We start from the raw sequence: 16,995 nt of genomic DNA, 5'->3' as shown, positions 1-16,995 counted from the left end.
GGCAATGATCAGCAACTCAACCTCATCACAAACCACCGTACGATCTTGAAAATTGTGTCGAGATCTGGGTTGATGGTCGAAGCACTGATGGGTCACACTGCGTCTGGCCATCATTCGGACTAACCGAATTTCTTGCCTTGTGTGAACTGTTTTGACAAAGTCACAGCAAAACTGCAGGGCGACAGAGTTTCGAAGATTTCCCAGTGATATGGATCATCTATGTGAGTGATGGCCGACTGGCCACATTTTCTCCGGGGCGTGGAGAATGATGCATGTCAACGAACGCCAGGGAAGACTGCAAGCCCGTCTCCAATGTCATATGGCTCAGAAATCAGGCCGAAAATATCTCGCATGGTGCTACAAGGGTCAAACACATGCTTCAACTTGTCATGACATGCTGTGCGAGCTGGGCATCCCTGGCCCAGGTTGCGGATATGTCTCATCAAAAAACGAATGGCGATTATTCGTAACCGCGCTGGACTTGGAACATCAAAGATGTCCGTGGAAAATAGTCCCTGGTGGCATTTCCTTGTTTACCATCCTTTGGCATGCCATCCATCCATCTGCCTTGCTCTAGTCTGTTTCTAACTCGATTCCGGATTAGCTCAACGTGCCTGCTTGTCTCGACTGGCGGCCCGTCACTGATTTATGAGACAGAAGCAACAACGTGAGAGGCAGGAAGGGATGGCTTCAGAAAGATTGATCTTTTCACAATCGGTAATTTGGCCGTTTGAGGAGACGGTTGTGCGCCTTGTTGCGAAGTTCAATGGCCTCAGTTTGGCAAAGCTTGCGGTCCTCGCCGAGAGGAAGAACGCCGCCAGCCGAAGCCATCAAAACGGGTGTGTTGATTACACACCCCACTGAAGGAGATCGATCTGTCATAAATTGAGAACCCTGTGTAATCGGACATCACAGCCACCTTTGAAATCGCCCTGGAACTTCACAAAAGCCGTGTCTGGTGATGGAGAGCCAACTCATACGACATACCAAACCCAGCTGAATTCTTTCTTGACAAGCAAAGATCTGCACGTGCATATTGTGCACATGACGGGCCATAAAGGCGGTCATCTTTTTGTACATCAAAGCTGGGATCCATCAGATAGCTTGAGCACGGCTTGCAGCACTGACTTATTCCAAATTCCTAGTTTTCCCGGAACCTTCGAACACCCGTACACTTCTATCACGGCTTTAAAAATCAAGCAACCTGGTTTGGGCCGGTACAAGCCTTGTATTTGCTGAATAGCCCCATTCCTCTGTTTTCATCCCAGGATGATTCTTGCAAATAGTCTTCGAAAGAGCTTATATAGTGCGCAAACCGGGGCAATGAAACACCAACAACGGCCCTCCTGCAATCAAACCATCACCACTCGCTGAATACAAGTGCTGTGAACCACTCAACGTCGGGTGAAAGAGGCCTTGAGTTTATTCCAGCCAACCAGACCTTCTCCCCTTGCATGAATTCGCCATGTTCACTACGCCAAATTGAAAGGGGCGCTGGTAGTTAGCTGTTATTCAGCGTGCTGGCATTGTGACAGAGTATTCAGAGAATTAGCAAACAGACAGTGTTGTGACGATATGACTCTTCGCAGTTCCAAAGCAAACATGCACAGAAAACTCAACTTGACGAATAATACCCGCGCTTCGATGTGACATTTCTCGCCGCGTTACCCGCATCCTATCTAGACGCCATATTTAGAGCGTCCTTGCGTCTGTGGGCAGCATCTCCATAAGTTGATACATGAATGACCGCCGCCAGTACAGCGTATATTTTGAAACCATTTTAACGAGCATCAAATCGCTGAGCTAATATCAAGGCAGATATCGTAAAACCACATGTCTGGTATTATTATCATGGCATTGGTACTTCCAGGTCAGGAGTTTTCCCGCGCAACGACGGACATATGCGGCTGGATCGAAGGAAATGTCGGTATGCAGACCATTCAAGAACCAAAGCAACGGCTTGGGAGGTGGAAATTGCACTGACCTTGAAAGACCGTCCACTAAGATGTCAACCCGGCCAGAAATGTGCCAGAGATGTTAACAACAGCATTATTGGGTGCTGCTGGAGTCCCACGGGAGGGACATGTTCTCTCCATACGTCGTGCCTTGACAAGAGGGCGCCAACTGGCGGCGTCGATAGGGACTCTGCCATGATTTGGTACATTGGAATTCTTCGGCCTGCTTTCCCTGTAGAGGTATGAGATCTAGGCAATGCTGACTGTGTTTTGTGCCAGTGTTGCTTCTGCAGCACCATATTGCAAGACGGACATATTCGCGGGCGATTCAAATTTTGAGGGATACTCTCTTTTCATTTGCGATTCAGATACAAAAACAGAGACAGTGTATCGCTATACCACGATGAAATCCGTAATCAACTCTGCCACGACTCTAGATCCACCGACGACTTTTACACCATCATCAACATCTCATCCAAAGTCTCAGACGAAACCATCAGGCTCCTCCGCCAGAAGGAGTGCCTTTACTACACATTCCATTCGATCTGATTCAATCGGGACAAGATCGATGTCAGCATCTGTGACAGCCCCGGTTGACAAGCCCACAGAATCTACCGGACTTCAAAACGTGTTGACCAAGTCTCCTACCGCGATTGCGGGTATAGCTATCGGAAGTGTTGGTTCGTATATCTCGCTTTGAAGTAACACACAGCCACATTACTAACGGCTGTTGTTGCGATGGTGTGTAGCAGCGGTCACTATTATAGGTGTGGCTTCGTACTTAGCCTACCGATATGTCAGAAACAGGAGTACCTACCGTCTCAACGTACGTCGTTCGGAACGTAAACAATCTCTTTCACCTCGGCGTCACGAGGTCGGAGTTCAAACTTCTAGATAACCACCCGGAAAAGGCCAAAGAGATGTAAGGGATAATCTTGTTCGCCATTGCTCATGAAGCTGTGGAGGCCCGATCCTGTACTCCATGCACGATTTATTGGATGACCATGATGGCGGGAAGTATTTTCTTGCTTGTCCTCAGGTGGATTATGAGACTCTTTTTACGGATGCCATATGTCGTTGTGGGTGTGGCAATTCTAGCAGGCGTGTAGCGAGCCATCAACATAAGCTTCTCCAGCTCAATTACACTTTGTTTGGACCTTACTATCGTGATCTAGCTGAAGGGCTACCCAAAAACATGTGCCGACACAATCCGCCACTCCTCGCTGCAATCCTTGAATTCGACCCAATATAATACTAGACAAGGTAAGCAAAATTTGGGCGTTGGGTGTAATTGGACAGCTGAGCTCTATTCATTCTGTAGAAGCTTCTAGAGCCTTTGCAATTAGCATTTTTGCCCTCTCACTGAGATCCATTCCTAGAGCCAAGCTTCGTCCCTGCTCAGTCATTTTGGCCCAAGTCTTCTTCAAAATGCCCACCATCTTATCCTCATCTATGTCAGCTTTGGCTTCAAAGTCGTCAAACTGGTCGTCGAGGAAGACTAGGCAAGCAACATCCTCGAGGATCTGAGTCTCTTCGTTTGTAGTGAGACCTTCTTTTCTTATCAGCGCGGCGATGCGGCTGCGCTCCTCTTCCGTTAACGCTGGCTGGATAGCCGAAGAGGCTAGAAGTTCAGAGACTTGAGAGGCAGCTTGAGACTTCTGCTTAGCTCTCCACGTTAGGTAACCAGAGCGATTCATGGGGAAACTGGATCGCGGGAGCTCCCATCTATAGTTGGTGAAAGTCTGTGTCAGCCGCCTGAACTTTGGAATTTTCGCTTCTTTCTTTCCTTCTACCCCTCTTTTTGTCATAATATTTCGTGATGGAAACCAAATATTGGAAGCCAGCTTTGGAGGTGTACAACAAATTGTGGACTGAAAACAGAGACGCACCGTCGGAAATGTTGAGCTCTACAAGCAATTTGAAGAGTTGGAGAGGCGTCTGGACATCGAGATTCGAGCCACTTCGTCATTTTCTGTGCGTAGTGCAGCTCGTATGGAACCGATTTCACGCCTTCTGGCCCATCAATTCTATTTGGATCCTGTGAATGTGCTTCGTCAATGAGCCGCAGCGCCTCTGTCTGGGCAGGAGATAGAGCCGGGAGGACCATTTTTGAGTTGATGTACCAAGCGTGGCGACGAGCCGCGGAATCTATTCGTAAAATGAGTATTATGCCCTCAATTTTTAATGAATCTGAAGGCGTGTTAAGTACTAGGTATACAAGCTCAATGTGTAGGCGGTCCCATATGATGTTGTGATGGAGAATACAGATAAAGGCTGATGAGGTCTTTTGTGGATGAGTAAGCCAGTTTACTTGAGGTTCAATTGGACGACGATAGCTCGCAGCCACTTTGGACGTCACGTAAAATAGGAGCGTTGAATAACCATCGTTTGAGGGTGAGAGGCTCTCATTTTCTCCTTTATCTCTCAGCTTACCTCGCGCCTGTATTCGATTTGATCGTCTAGCCATGTGGATGAATGTAAAATTTCTCATGGCTCCCACATATCTCGGTGTCAATGGCAGAACCCTGGCTGTGAAACATCGAAGTGATCAATGATTCCCTCCTAGTGAATTATTACCTACCGGTGAAGACTTCATCATCAAATGAAAGTTATCGTTGGTGCAAAGGGGATAAGCACAACGCCTGGCCGCGATATGGACAGCCGTGAAGTTGCGATAACGTGATCTGTGCCTCAGTGATTCAGGACTTTACGAACTTGATACTATTAATAATCGCAATCTACTGTGAACTAGACTGAATGCAATACAAATGAGACCAGGTATTAATACTATGCTTGCCATTTCCCCAATGAATTGGCCTACCGACTTCGTAGGACCCGGACAGCTGGCAACTAACTGACTGTGCGTGAGTGAACATGTGAACGTAAAATTGACTGCTTCTCTGCTCCATAATTTCCTCTTTTCCCTTCATTTCCTCCCATGAATTTAGCTGTTCCCATCAGCAAGATTATTCTTTCTCTACCTCTCTTTTTGTCTTTTTGCCACTTTTGATCTGTCTTGGCCACACCAATTTGCACTAAACAGAGCTGATTGTGACTTTGTTTCTTTGCCACTTGCTCCATTCTGAGTTGCATTTCCCATTTTCCCAGTTCCTCGACCAACATGAGGGACAAGTCCGCGCCTCCTCATCACTCCAAGCCAGGTGCGGATGAAAAGAAGACCGAAGCAACCACCAGCGAAGAACCATCGGATTCAGACGGCGGGAATGCTCTCTCCTCTGCCGAAGACGAGCCGTTTACAGTCAGTGACGAAGATATCTTGGATGATTCTACTATCAGTTGTGTAAAGAATCGTCAGAATATCACTTGCCAGTGGAATAAAAGCAAGTGTTTGAAGGCTTCAGCTCGTCGAGTCCAGGCTGAGTCCTCAAACGGAACCAGCATCAGCTCTGACGCTTCATCACACAGCACCACTTCTTCCCATTCAAGGAATCACAAAGCGACAATTCAGACTTATGAAAGACCCAAGACAAACAAAACGAACTCTAGCTCATGTGCACAGTCAGACGCATCATCAGAGGGCAAGGCACCCACAGGCGGAAGCGGCGAAGAACAGAGATTGTGCGTCGGGTCAAACTCCTCCTCCTCCGGTGATGTCGCCAAAAACTCTTCCAAGCCCCAGGAAGCCGACTTCAAGGGATCTGCAAATGATGAGTCCAATACCGAGAGTCAGTCCACGGGTTCCGGGTCGCATTAGAAAAGTGACTCCGGCGGCAACGACCAGTTTAAGTGGACGATTTCCGAAGATATCCTGCTCCGGAGTATGAAGGAGTCCGGAGACAATCTTTCATGGGATGACATTTCCAAGTCTCTCAATCGTGAGAAAAATGATACCAAGTCCCGCTGGAAGCTCATTAGGCACCAGAGGACTCGCCAGCCTGCCAGTCAGAGCAGCGTGGACGAGGACGGCGTCAATGATTCCGGTCAAAGCGAGGAAGACGAAGCGAAAACGACCCATGGCAAGAATCTAGTCAGATCTACATGTGTTGTAGCTACCAAGAAAATGGCGAATGAAGAGCCTGGTTCGCACGTGGCGAAAGGGACAAGACACGGCCAACCTCACGACTCAGCCAACACGCAATCCAACGACGATGTGCTTTCCGGAAATGGAGCATCGGATGAGTCGTCTTGTGGTACGAATGAGCACAACCACGAGCTGGAGTATCTTTATGGTGAAATGTTCAACTCTATATACCCGGTAGAGACGGAGTATGAGGCGAATGAATACTTGCCCGAGTGGGACACTGCCATGCTCGCAACCATCGCGTGCATGCACACACAAAATAAGCTCCTGGAAATGAAGGCAAACTTTATGAATGCAACAGGTGCCGATGTACCCATTGCAGTTCTTCGGGACTGGTATGAGGGAGGTTGGGCTGCCAAGCATGACTATCGTCCCTGCTTGAATCAGGAGATTTCGAATGAGCGGGTAGAGGAATGGATCGACAGTGTATCAATGGAGGAGAAGTAAAACGTCTGTGTTGGTACTGTAGAAAAGACATTCCGTTAAGATGACTATATAGCATCTCGCGACAGCCACGAGGTCTACCTCAAGCCTTGTCAAAAGCAAAAAAGCAAACTCATGAAGGATGAAGGACTAATATTGGCAGTAATATGCTTCGGGGCGGAGTGACTGGGAATAGCAGGCCCGGGTTCTTATGATATGATTTGCATGAGTTTGGTCGCAATATGCCGCAAACTCCGAAGGAACAAACGAACTGATCACAAACACGACTACAGTTTTGAGTTTGACACAGACATCGCGCCATTTGCAAAGCCCTAATGGTCATATTAGATGCATAAATAATAGAATAAGGCTATGCTCCCTCCATATGCAGAATATGATGCTTGCTTGTCCAAAATACAATACAATATGTTCGAATAGCCGCAGAAACACGACCTTCAGGATATACAAAGGACACGGCAACCTTTCCTCTCTTACTGTGAAATGTACATTTTCGTTGTCGTCCATGGCGAAAAGGACAAGAGAGCACGCTAAATCAGATGCCGGACAGAGCACAACAGCCCACGCCTATTCCTGGCGTAAGAATCCGTGGCTACAGCACGGCATTCTCCGCAACTTTTTGATGCCATCTGCGGTTGATGCCGTCAGTGCCGTGCTTACAATGCCGAGTATGGACCGATTGATGTATATGCAAGTTGCCTCCCTCCTCCTGTTCTCAATGAGATGTAACTGATCGCTGGAGAACAAATTGATGACGAACGCTCCTCAGGTGTGTTCACTTCCCACCCCTGCGCGTCAAAGTTCATTATTTCCAACACGAGGCGAAGCAACAGCTACGGATAATTGTGGCATCCAGTCTGTCTCAACAAAGTGGTAAGCCAGTGGCATAACATGGAGCATTCCCACTAAGAATGCAGAAGTAAGGATACCACTTCTGATTTGGAAAGCATCATATAGGATTCTCCATCCCTGGTGGAGGCGTTTGTTTGGCGGCAGAAGCGGGATTAGATATCTGATCTTTACTCCGCAATGTGTTATTCGATGACCCAAGACCACGCTTCATCATTTTGCCCAACACTGTGACCAGTTCGCATGCGTCATTGAACATGTCGTCGTCCATGCCCTCAGTCGCGTCATACACCTCCGCAATGGTATCTTTAGCAAGCCTCCGACTTGCCTCAGTATCATGAACACATTCATAGAGGAATGCGGCGTATTCGGTCTTGACGGATAATCGCAACGAATGAGACCCCCAGAGCAGTTCATCTGCAAGTTTCACTGCTTCCTGGAAATGTTGATGGGCTGTGGGAAGATAATCCTGTTCTGGAAGCAGAAATGAAGGTGGTAGTAAAGCCACGTGGGTTTCGAATCCTGGTGGTGGTCCAACAGGCCCGCCTTCCAGGGGATGGGTCGGCTGGACAGATGATGGTCTGGATATAACGTCACCATCGGATATCGTCGTCTTCTTTTCTTCTGCTTCTGCTCGTGCCGCCGAAGCTATTGCCGCTTCTCTCGCTTCCGGCGTCCAGCTAGCCATGTTGGATACTGGAGGCTGGTTGTGGAACAGGACAAAGATGTGATGGAAACTCGCTCGTAGTTTATAGGCCAGGACCTTCAATTCGACATAGTTGCCAACCATTGGGATCACATATTGCTGAAGCATAACCAAGCCCTCGCGAGACAACCATATTATATGTAATACCCGCTTGAGGAACAATGGCGACGTCGAAGGGTCCGGTCGGCGGGACTTCTTGGCGGCAACAAGCTGGTGTGCAAGATTGAGCGACAAGCCGAGGATTTTGAAAAGCATCGACGACAAAAGTGGATTGTCCTGTTCGACGGCTTTCGCTAGCCGTCCCAAGAACTTCTGGTCGACTTCTGATGACGCCATCCAGTCAGGCCACCAAGGTATGCTTCGATCCGCCCCAGATTGTCGCTGCTGCTTGCTCTGAGCCGTTTTGTTCCGAGTGGTCTGAGTGAGAGCGGCATCAAGTCGAGGTATATGACCCTCGAAGGGCTTCTATGAAAGGATAGATAGTCAGCAGAAAGTTCGAGGCTGTATCCTCCTGAATGAGTTAATGGCCAGGAAAGCAATCCTCGCAAAAGGAGGAAAGACGAGTTCGCATTCAACAGCAACGGAAACAGTGGCAAGGCCCGAGGCAGAATTGAGGGATTGAGGCACCAGAGGCGACGGATAATCCCAAATCTGGGAGGGAGCTTGCCAGCTGGCATAACGTGATTGGACCCGGGGAGGGATGTGCGGGATTGGAATGAGCATCTTGAACAGTTGTAACCCTCAGGATGGAGGATAAGTCAACCCAATCGACTGCTCTTAGGTTGTGTGGGAAGGGGTTTGCCGACTAACGGAAATTCAAGGCTCCTGGAGCCTTTAAGCCAGTATCGCTACACGGGGTAAAGGTTTGAGCGTTGGTCGAGTAGAGAGTGCTTGTTGTTTCGTTCATTGACGTGATCCAGATGGCCGAACTGACGTTGCAGGATCAAATCTGACAACAGTCCAGCTTCGACTGGCGAACAGGTAACGAAAGGCAAGCAGCAAAATGCAAGTCTCTCTATGTTCAAGGCCACGGAATTACCCACAGGTCCTATGCAAGTGGTCATATGGAGTACATCTGGCGAGCTTTCCCAGCTAGCTTTCCTTGCGTATTACAGGTCTGAGCATTGGTTTCTGCAATCGTGGAGTGGTAGAACGGGTGAAAGCAGGCAAGGGGGCAGTGGCAATACACAAGAGACCAGGGCAAGAAAAGAGCGGCGATAGGGGCAGTACTCCGTCTGGTACTCCGTAGTGAGGGAGCCATTGTTCGGTTGTCATCCCCTGTCACAGCCCTGGTCAGGCCATGATTAACCTCGCCTGGTATTACCAGGGTGATGGGGCGGTGAGGACCATGACAAAAGAAATTGGCAGTTTCGAGGCACAAGCTTTTCAAATACAAAAAGAAAACACATTGCACAGTACCTACCTACGTAGGTATGCATGCTCAAGGAATGACTGTCAATCCTTCCTCCGCAATTCAACAACGGGCTGTCAGGTTTCAGCAGTTGTCCCCAGAGAAAGGGCTGCAAACTAGAAGACACTTGTCGTTGAGCCTACACTCACAATGGCCTTGAGCAAATAGAAATGTGACTTGGTAAAAGGGCGAAAATAACTACCTGCGAATAGGTAGTAGACGGGCATGTCAATGTGAAAAGAGGAATGCACGGGGTAATTCAAGGACGAAAAGGAGTTCACTATTCGCGGACCTCGAGTCCTGACGACAGTGAGCCCTGTCTCATCAAAACAATCCAGAACAGCCGCAAGACTGAGCGGTGACCCAGTCTTTACGTGTGCGACTTGTATCGCATCTCGCTATTCTTGTGGATTGTCAAAGGCTGGGGCTCGCGTGGTGCGTGTCGTGGTTGCATACGCAGTGCATGAGTAGTGGCTGCACTCCTGTGTCTAGTGTGCCATGGATTGTATATGTGGATATCATTTTGAGGCCGTCGATAATGTCCATGTCCATGTTGATGTCTTCAGCTACCAAGAACAGGGTTGGTTTGAGGGGCTATGGAGAGCGGTTGAAGCAAAAAGGGTCTCTCAACCGGGAATGGCGACGTAGAAAAAATGGTCAACTTACAACCGTAGCGACTTGTGCCATTGAGACTTTGCTTTAGGGCAAGGCCAATTGGTTCGTCTTGTCGCCAACGTCCACAAGCCTGTGAGATCAGATCCCTAGATCTCTGGTCGCGATACAGACAATCGCGTCAAGCCGCGACCTGGGCTACGGCCCTTTTGGCTCGGGCCTGCGATTCCAAGAGGCGCTGTCGTCACCACAAAACAATACCGCGAGTGGCTCGTGGGTAGGTGGGTAGATAGATGGGAGGTCGGTGTCAGCACAGGGACCGACCTATGCGTCAACTCTTTGGATATGTCGCGCCGTTTCGCGGGAAAAGAACGGTTTGCAAGGAATTGGTTGGAGTTGAGCTGTCAGCTGATGGCTCTCATCACCACCACAAATTGACTTGCAGCTTGGCAAGATCCGGGTCGGGCAATTATGATAAACGCCAGGCGCAAATTGAGTTGGCCTTGTCCGCGACTCACAGCGAGGAGGTCAGAAGTAAGGTCGAGTGAGTGCACGAGGCAGGATTTGGTGGAAGAAGTACGGGGACAATTGAATGTCATCGACTGGTGTGTCCGTGTTTGGTTGGATGAGGTTGGAGGAGGTTTTACTTGTGGTTGCGGCTGGGTTGAAAGTTGAAACGAAGGAGCACCAGGCCAGACCTGACCACACCAGTTGAAAACATCGGGGATCCGCAGCTGTAAGCGCGTGTGCTGAGGCAACCAGAACCCCACGACCTACGGAATCAATCTGATCTCAAAAGAGATTCTGGATGGATGGTCATTGCTCCAGACGTGATTGGAGCTCGTTCACCAAGCACGGCCGAACACGAGTTACATGGACGGCGTAATCAGGTTCTTGAGAGTGGCGCACCAAACACATGTGCCAGCCAGACTGCACCAGACATGGATCCCCCTCAGATGATGTCTGGTCTGGTCGCTCCTCCAGGCGTCCCCGGGTGATGCGCCTCGGCGCCAATCAGAGAAGCGGTGGAGGCTAGCTGGGCATACGGCATTGATTGATAGAAAGATCCAGCATGGATCCGTGATTGATATTCTCGGCAGAGGTGAGAACTATTTAAAAAGATGGCGTCAATAGACAAGACGACAGCTTCCCACTCGCAGCCTGCCGTCGACATGGTGCCAGTCTGCTCCGCATTGGCAGGTGAGGATAAAATTAAAGTAAAAAGCATCAGATTCTGTGCAGCCACTTTCAGAACCAGGAGCAGTTTGACAACTTGGTGGAGGGTGAGATGACAGCAGGAGCACCGGCCTCTTGACCTAGGATGAGTTGGACGGGTCCGAGATCACTTGTAACCATGCGCTCCGGTGCAGACGAAGATCCAGGTGCATCATTCAATCAATTCTGATGAGATTGTGCTACAGTACTAAGTATGGTGCAGATAAGGGATTACAGGTTATGGGCTTCATTGCTGCCAAGGTGCAGCGCTTTGTCGACCCGTGCCAATCCCTTCGGCAGGGAAGGATGTGTGCACAGCTTTCATCCATCACATCTGTCTGTCAATTGAGCCTACATTTGTGAAAACGTAAAGTGGTGACTCAACTTCGTCCTTTGGCTTCTTGTTCGGAGTCTGCCACTGTTCAGCTCTCATCACTTATTCATCCGAGCGGTGCTTTCATTCAACGTAGACGCAACTCACGGAACTGGCCGTCAGCCATCACAGCGCCTCCATTGATGTCTTTTCCCTCCCTTACTGTTATTAGTGCCCAAAGACTCTCCTCAAAGTCATGTGGACTGAAGCTCTCTCACCTAAACAGACTGTTGGCACACACCAAACCCTCCAATTCCGACCAAGGCTAACAGCTCTGGTCATGTTCACAATGTTTCTCCTCATCTCCAAAGATCTACACATTCCAGGGCCTAGCGTTTCTCCCCTGAATACTCCGTAGAAATCTGCTGTTGTACGATTGTATCTGCTTGCTAGGATCCGAAAGGCTCCGAAGTGACTTTGTCGCCGGTTGCTTCATCTGAGCTTTGGTGGTCGCATACAGTGAGGCCAGTGGTGCCTCACTATTCGTTGCAGTAGATAGTTTTAAAAAACTATACGCGTATGGTTGCTCCTTCAAAAGAATAGAAGCATCCCTGCACCCCGTAAGACATTGTCTCAAAGGACACTGTCTCAAAATTCGCTTGACATCAGCTGGTCGCTCTTGTCCTTCCTGCCTGTCCTGCCTTGCGGCGCCTACTTGCCGTACCAACCAGTGCATCGTAATTGTTATTTGCAGCATCAACCTCGTATTGCTCAAGTGGACCAGAAGTTACCAGCTTAATAACGTTGCCAAACGCAAAAGCCACGGATCGAAGTCCGACCGAGACTTTTGGTCCTAAGTCTGACACCACCAAGTGGCTTGACTCATCTCTCATCTCGAAGAGAGGTCGGCATTCCTCCATATCTGGTTTATCGCAAGGTGAAGTTGCCCACACTTCCCAATTGGCAAAGGAATATAGGTTTCTTTGTTCCATTGCATGTCGTCGACGTAGTCCGGAGTTAGTGTGGTTGTGCCGGTTATTTCTGTGAAGCACCAGTCGTATGCCAACCACACTGCCGTCTGAGAGGACATGCCAAGTTCCAGGATTCTTGACTCTTTTTTTTATCTCCCTTGATGACTCGTAGCTACAGTCATCACCATCCGCCTTGACTTTCCTGCTTCGAAGATAAATGGCTTCCCCATCATCCCTGGGGACATAGGTTTGCAACACACAGTCGCCAGTCTCTACACCAACATAACACAGTGTCAAGGATGCTAATCCAAGTGAGCCCGGTTCAGAAGTTGGATTAGGCGAGTACGTGCATTGAAGAGATTTAGCAGCCATTCTCTCAGTTTGGAAGCTTCGGAGCACATCACCCTCCTCAGCATCAATAAAGTAGACGCAATCATTTGTTGCCAAAGCAAACACTCCGAGAGGAGAAATTGGCACGATTTGAGCGATTCCTTTGGCGTTCGGGAGATTCAAATCCATGAGCCGGGTGGTCCATGACGACTCCTGTCTCCTGCTAACGTAGACTTGCCCCTGTTTGGAGACAGTCACAACGAATGGTAACGCTTCCGTATTGCCTATTTCATATGAGGATTAGTTGCAATGAATCAACTATGTATGGGATAGCCCGTAGGCATAACGGAGCCAAGCTTACTCTTCCTGAAAAGAACACGAGCAAGCGCCAGCGGTTCAGGGCAAATGGAAGTCACGCTGCTAGCAATTTGTGCTCCAGAAGTGAGTTCGACCAATGTACCATTATGATGCACGAGTATAATGGTCGGTTTGTCGGTATATGAGCGAGATTCGAAGAAGAACGCAGCGGGTCGCTGCGAGGTGCTTTCCAAGGGTACAGAACCGCCCCATCTATGCTCTTGCAGATTCCAGAATGATACCTGTGACGTCGACAACAGAGCCAGCCAGGTACATGTGTCATCAACCGACATGGCTAATATGGGAAACGGACATAACTCAGTGTCATTTCCGTCTGCCACAACATAACTACACCCCTGTCCCCGAACATCCCAAACTCGGACGACTCTGTCGAGGCCAACAGATACAATATGTCCCGCTTTTGATTTGCTCAGCATGGCGACGTCGAGGATGTGACCACCACCCATGGATTTGACTGAAACCATGGGGTTTTCATCCTGTTCCTCGCGATTCCGCTGCTCCTCGTCTTCACCCCACAGCAGATAGTTCATGAGCAGTCGAAGAGCGGCCACAATCACAACCACTATTACAACAAAGCGCGATAGCTGGTGATGAACAAAGTCATATGCAGCGGGTAGAAGGGTAGGTTCTTTGCTGTGAGGTATTCGATCAGAGTTTCGCTGAACGAATACGAGTGGCTCAAAGACTCTAGCGACGTAGCTGTAAGCTCCAGGCTTAATTAGCCGAATGATTTCCTTGGCTGTTTCGTGGTCCTGATTTCTCAGCCACGAGGTATGACCTCTGGCCTGATGAAGACCTTTTAACAATGCCGAGTCGGATGTTCGGAGTAAAGTCGTGTCAGTGCCTCTGTAAAGCCGCAGAAGTTTTCGAAACATGTTGTCATCGCCAAAGAAATGCCACTGCGCTATAACGACAAATCCAATCATAATCACAGTCCCCGCAATCCGTGTTGACCAGGCAATTTTCCCCTGAAAAAAGCCGTCGGTCCAGGGGCCACGGCCGTTTCCCAGCTGTTTGCGTCGGCTTTGTCGCAAAGCAGCTTTGGCAAGCGCATCTCCTAATTCCATACGTCTCACGTCGACGCTAAGGACAGACAAAAAAAAGGTAGAAAGATAAAAAAAGTCAAAAACAATGGCAACGGCTGCAAAGACACAAAATGAAGCCACTCCCGGGGACACCATGCGAGATAAGCCAACGAGAATCAAGACATTCTGCAGCGAACTAGCCAGTGCAGTAAGAGCGGTTTGACCAAATGCGTGGCCAATTCTGTTGCTTGTACTATCCTCCGATGGGGTAAGAATAACAGCATTTATAAGCCGAAATATATTCTCCAAGCTCATGGATAGCACAACGAGGGGATACGCGCCTTGCGGAATCCGTGACAAGTCAAAGTTCAGTATTGCGCAAACAGTGAAACTCGACATGATGGAGAAGGCGATTTGAGTAACAATTGTGACAATGAGTCCAATCTTTGACTTGACGGCTCGTAGCTTTGAGAGACTCATGAGAAAATAGAATAATGCGAAGCCATAGGCAAATGCTAGGCTGAGGATATCTTGAACTGAAATAGGTCGAAATTGGAATTCGTATAGTTGGCTCCTCGCGTACCTGCCATCGGATGGATAAACGTCAAACTGGTTAGACAGTTTCTTAGTAACAGATAGCGCCCGTTTCTCCCATTCACGGCCAACGGGGGAGTCCCCCAGGCAAAGAAGAGTGATAACAATAGCATCAGCAGCAACTAGTCGTCGATCCTCAAAACGTTTTCCACTAAAAACGACGGAATGGCGGAGTGTAGTATTGGCGAAGTTGGACTGGTTTTTCCTATCATTAATAGTGGAGAGAATGTCACGATCCGCCAACAAGTTGTCTCGGGAGCCTTGCCAGTAGAGCAATGGCGAATGGAAAAACCACGACTGGTTCGTAAGGCCGTTGGAAATGTGCAGGGCGTCTCGTTGAGCCAACGATAACTCGGCGTCATTTTGGGAAGTCGCCAGTTTGTGTGGCGCATCTCTGGGGCTGAAATTTTTGGTCTCCCCCAAAAGTTCGTCCTGGAGATGCAATGCCGACGCAAGTAGATCGGGGTTGAGAGCTTCCATGTAGCTAGAATGAACCCACACGGACCTCATGATAATGTCTGGTTCCACGGTAGCATCATACGCAAGCGGTTGAGCCACGGTCCAGACATGATGAGGTAGATATGATGCGCCATTCACAAAATCCCTGGTGAAGAGATAAGGGATAGGATAGATGAGTATGGTAGCGACAGTTGCGGATATGAGCAGAGCAGTGATAACATGGCCAGCGACATATCGACCATAACGGGAGAAGCCACGACGAAGGGGATGCGATGGTGCGAGATCCGGGGGCTCGGTCGTCCTAGAACCTGGTCAGTGAAATTGGCCAAAGCGTTGAAGCTCAATCGACGACGCTGTCAATAGACAGGAGCTTGAATCACAGTTGGCCCCCAACATACCCTCGTAAAGGATATAACAAGTACCAAATCATGTCGCAATATGGAGCATACCACGAGTGCAATAAGAATTCAGCTCTTGGATCCTACGGCTATACGTAGATGTACACACGAGAGATGAAAGCCACAAAGAACTTCTCAGGACTTCAAATGGTTTCAGGAGCATGTGTTTGCATTTGCGTGGAGGTTGGTTCAAGTCGTGGTACGCGCGAAAATTGAGGATCCAGGTGCCTCATAATATGCAAGCAGTGAGCTTGTCCATATGTCTGTGGTGACGATAAATCCGTAATACTCCCTGGCTGGATGGTACTAGGCCTTGTAGGATCAAGAGCAGCCTGTTCCTTTATGGTGCCAGGCCTTCAATGCAGGTTTCGGTGGCACTGACAAGGGCAATGCACTCAACATGCCCACAATGACAATGTTTGGGGATAGATCAAAGGCTGAAAACTGAGATCAGATGCCAGGCATGATGATGACTCAAAGACCAGATGGCCGCATGGGGGCAAAATTGATGGATGTCGCAAAGGGAGTGCAGTGTGCATCGTGGGTGGAGCAACAGAAGAAATAAGGTTTCGAACGCAGATCATGCCAGCCAGGCCAGGCAGGTAGTTTCGCTTCGAGTTCACTGGTGTCGCGAGTCCCACCAGAGCGTTCCTCCGGCCACAACATTGAACATTGAACCAGACCAGACGTGCTTGACATTTGCGCTCACCCAGACCAAACCAGACAAGTTTTTAGTGGGTGTCTCTTGAGTCAATCCACCAGACTCCATACTTACTAGGTACCTAGGTACCTAATCTAGGTCGCATGTATTTTGCCGCTCGCGGCGAGTGGCCAGAAACGGCACAAGCCCCAACTTCAACTTGGAATGAGGCACTGGGCGCAACAGAAAGGTCAATACCACCTGCATGTACTCCGTAAGTACTTGACCATTCACCAGTGGCAAGGACACCAGACCACAACGAAATGACCAGACATTACCTGGCCTCAGTTTGACATGCATGTGCGATGGGTTCCTGGGAGAAGCTTCTAAGCCGTCTTGACCTGCGAATTCCATTCTACTTAAGTACATACAGCACATGTACATTGATCGCATCTGATGTCCCACGCCAACGTGTCTGGTGTAATGAATACATGAAGGCCGTGGGCAAATGCGGTGACTGCATGTTGCTGAAAGCCCCGCCCAGCCATTGACATGAAAGGGCCCAGTTGGGTCTGGTTCTGCATGGAAAACTGTCAGAGTATTTGCACTACCAACCCAGACACCAGACCTCTCAAAATATCAGGCTGTGCCTGGCA

At 49.0% G+C, this 16,995-nt stretch overlaps 7 protein-coding genes across 7 annotated transcripts; 3 read left to right on the top strand and 4 right to left on the bottom strand.

Annotated features, from left to right (window-relative positions):
• Positions 1-265: 265 nt before the first annotated feature.
• On the top strand, positions 266-577 carry VFPPC_18007 (hypothetical protein; the record flags this gene model as incomplete). Its single annotated transcript, XM_022429671.1, has 1 exon — positions 266-577. One exon carries the CDS (start codon positions 266-268, stop codon positions 575-577), a length of 312 nt encoding a protein of 103 aa, XP_022285231.1.
• Positions 578-3,265: 2,688 nt separating this feature from the next.
• Positions 3,266-3,652, bottom strand: VFPPC_16488 (glutamyl-tRNA synthetase; the record flags this gene model as incomplete). Its single annotated transcript, XM_018294241.1, has 1 exon — positions 3,266-3,652. One exon carries the CDS (start codon positions 3,650-3,652, stop codon positions 3,266-3,268), a length of 387 nt encoding a protein of 128 aa, XP_018141120.1.
• Positions 3,653-3,759: 107 nt separating this feature from the next.
• VFPPC_09799 (hypothetical protein) lies at positions 3,760-4,422 on the bottom strand (the record flags this gene model as incomplete). The annotated part of the gene is made up of 1 exon (XM_018288273.1): positions 3,760-4,422. The coding sequence occupies one exon, from the start codon at positions 4,420-4,422 to the stop codon at positions 3,760-3,762; it is 663 nt and encodes a 220-aa protein (XP_018141121.1).
• Positions 4,423-5,736: 1,314 nt separating this feature from the next.
• VFPPC_09798 (MYB-like protein) lies at positions 5,737-6,444 on the top strand (the record flags this gene model as incomplete). Its single annotated transcript, XM_018288272.1, has 1 exon — positions 5,737-6,444. One exon carries the CDS (start codon positions 5,737-5,739, stop codon positions 6,442-6,444), a length of 708 nt encoding a protein of 235 aa, XP_018141122.1.
• Positions 6,445-7,387: 943 nt separating this feature from the next.
• VFPPC_09797 (hypothetical protein) lies at positions 7,388-9,956 on the bottom strand (the record flags this gene model as incomplete). The annotated part of the gene is made up of 2 exons (XM_022428676.1): positions 7,388-8,458; positions 9,861-9,956. 2 exons carry the CDS (start codon positions 9,954-9,956, stop codon positions 7,388-7,390), a joined length of 1,167 nt encoding a protein of 388 aa, XP_022284231.1.
• Positions 9,957-11,137: 1,181 nt separating this feature from the next.
• On the top strand, positions 11,138-11,308 carry VFPPC_09796 (hypothetical protein; the record flags this gene model as incomplete). Its single annotated transcript, XM_018288270.1, has 1 exon — positions 11,138-11,308. The coding sequence occupies one exon, from the start codon at positions 11,138-11,140 to the stop codon at positions 11,306-11,308; it is 171 nt and encodes a 56-aa protein (XP_018141124.1).
• A 901-nt stretch (positions 11,309-12,209) lies between these two features.
• VFPPC_18006 (sterol regulatory element-binding protein cleavage-activating protein) lies at positions 12,210-15,731 on the bottom strand (the record flags this gene model as incomplete). The annotated part of the gene is made up of 3 exons (XM_022429670.1): positions 12,210-13,129; positions 13,207-15,602; positions 15,700-15,731. The coding sequence occupies 3 exons, from the start codon at positions 15,729-15,731 to the stop codon at positions 12,210-12,212; spliced, it is 3,348 nt and encodes a 1,115-aa protein (XP_022285230.1).
• Positions 15,732-16,995: the final 1,264 nt, after the last annotated feature.

The sequence above is a fragment of the Pochonia chlamydosporia genome, chromosome 6 (genome assembly GCF_001653235.2).
Source record: "Pochonia chlamydosporia 170 chromosome 6, whole genome shotgun sequence".
NCBI lineage: Eukaryota > Fungi > Ascomycota > Sordariomycetes > Hypocreales > Clavicipitaceae > Pochonia > Pochonia chlamydosporia.
Note: the sequence above shows the minus strand (reverse complement) of the source record. Positions and strands in the feature narration are given on the sequence as shown.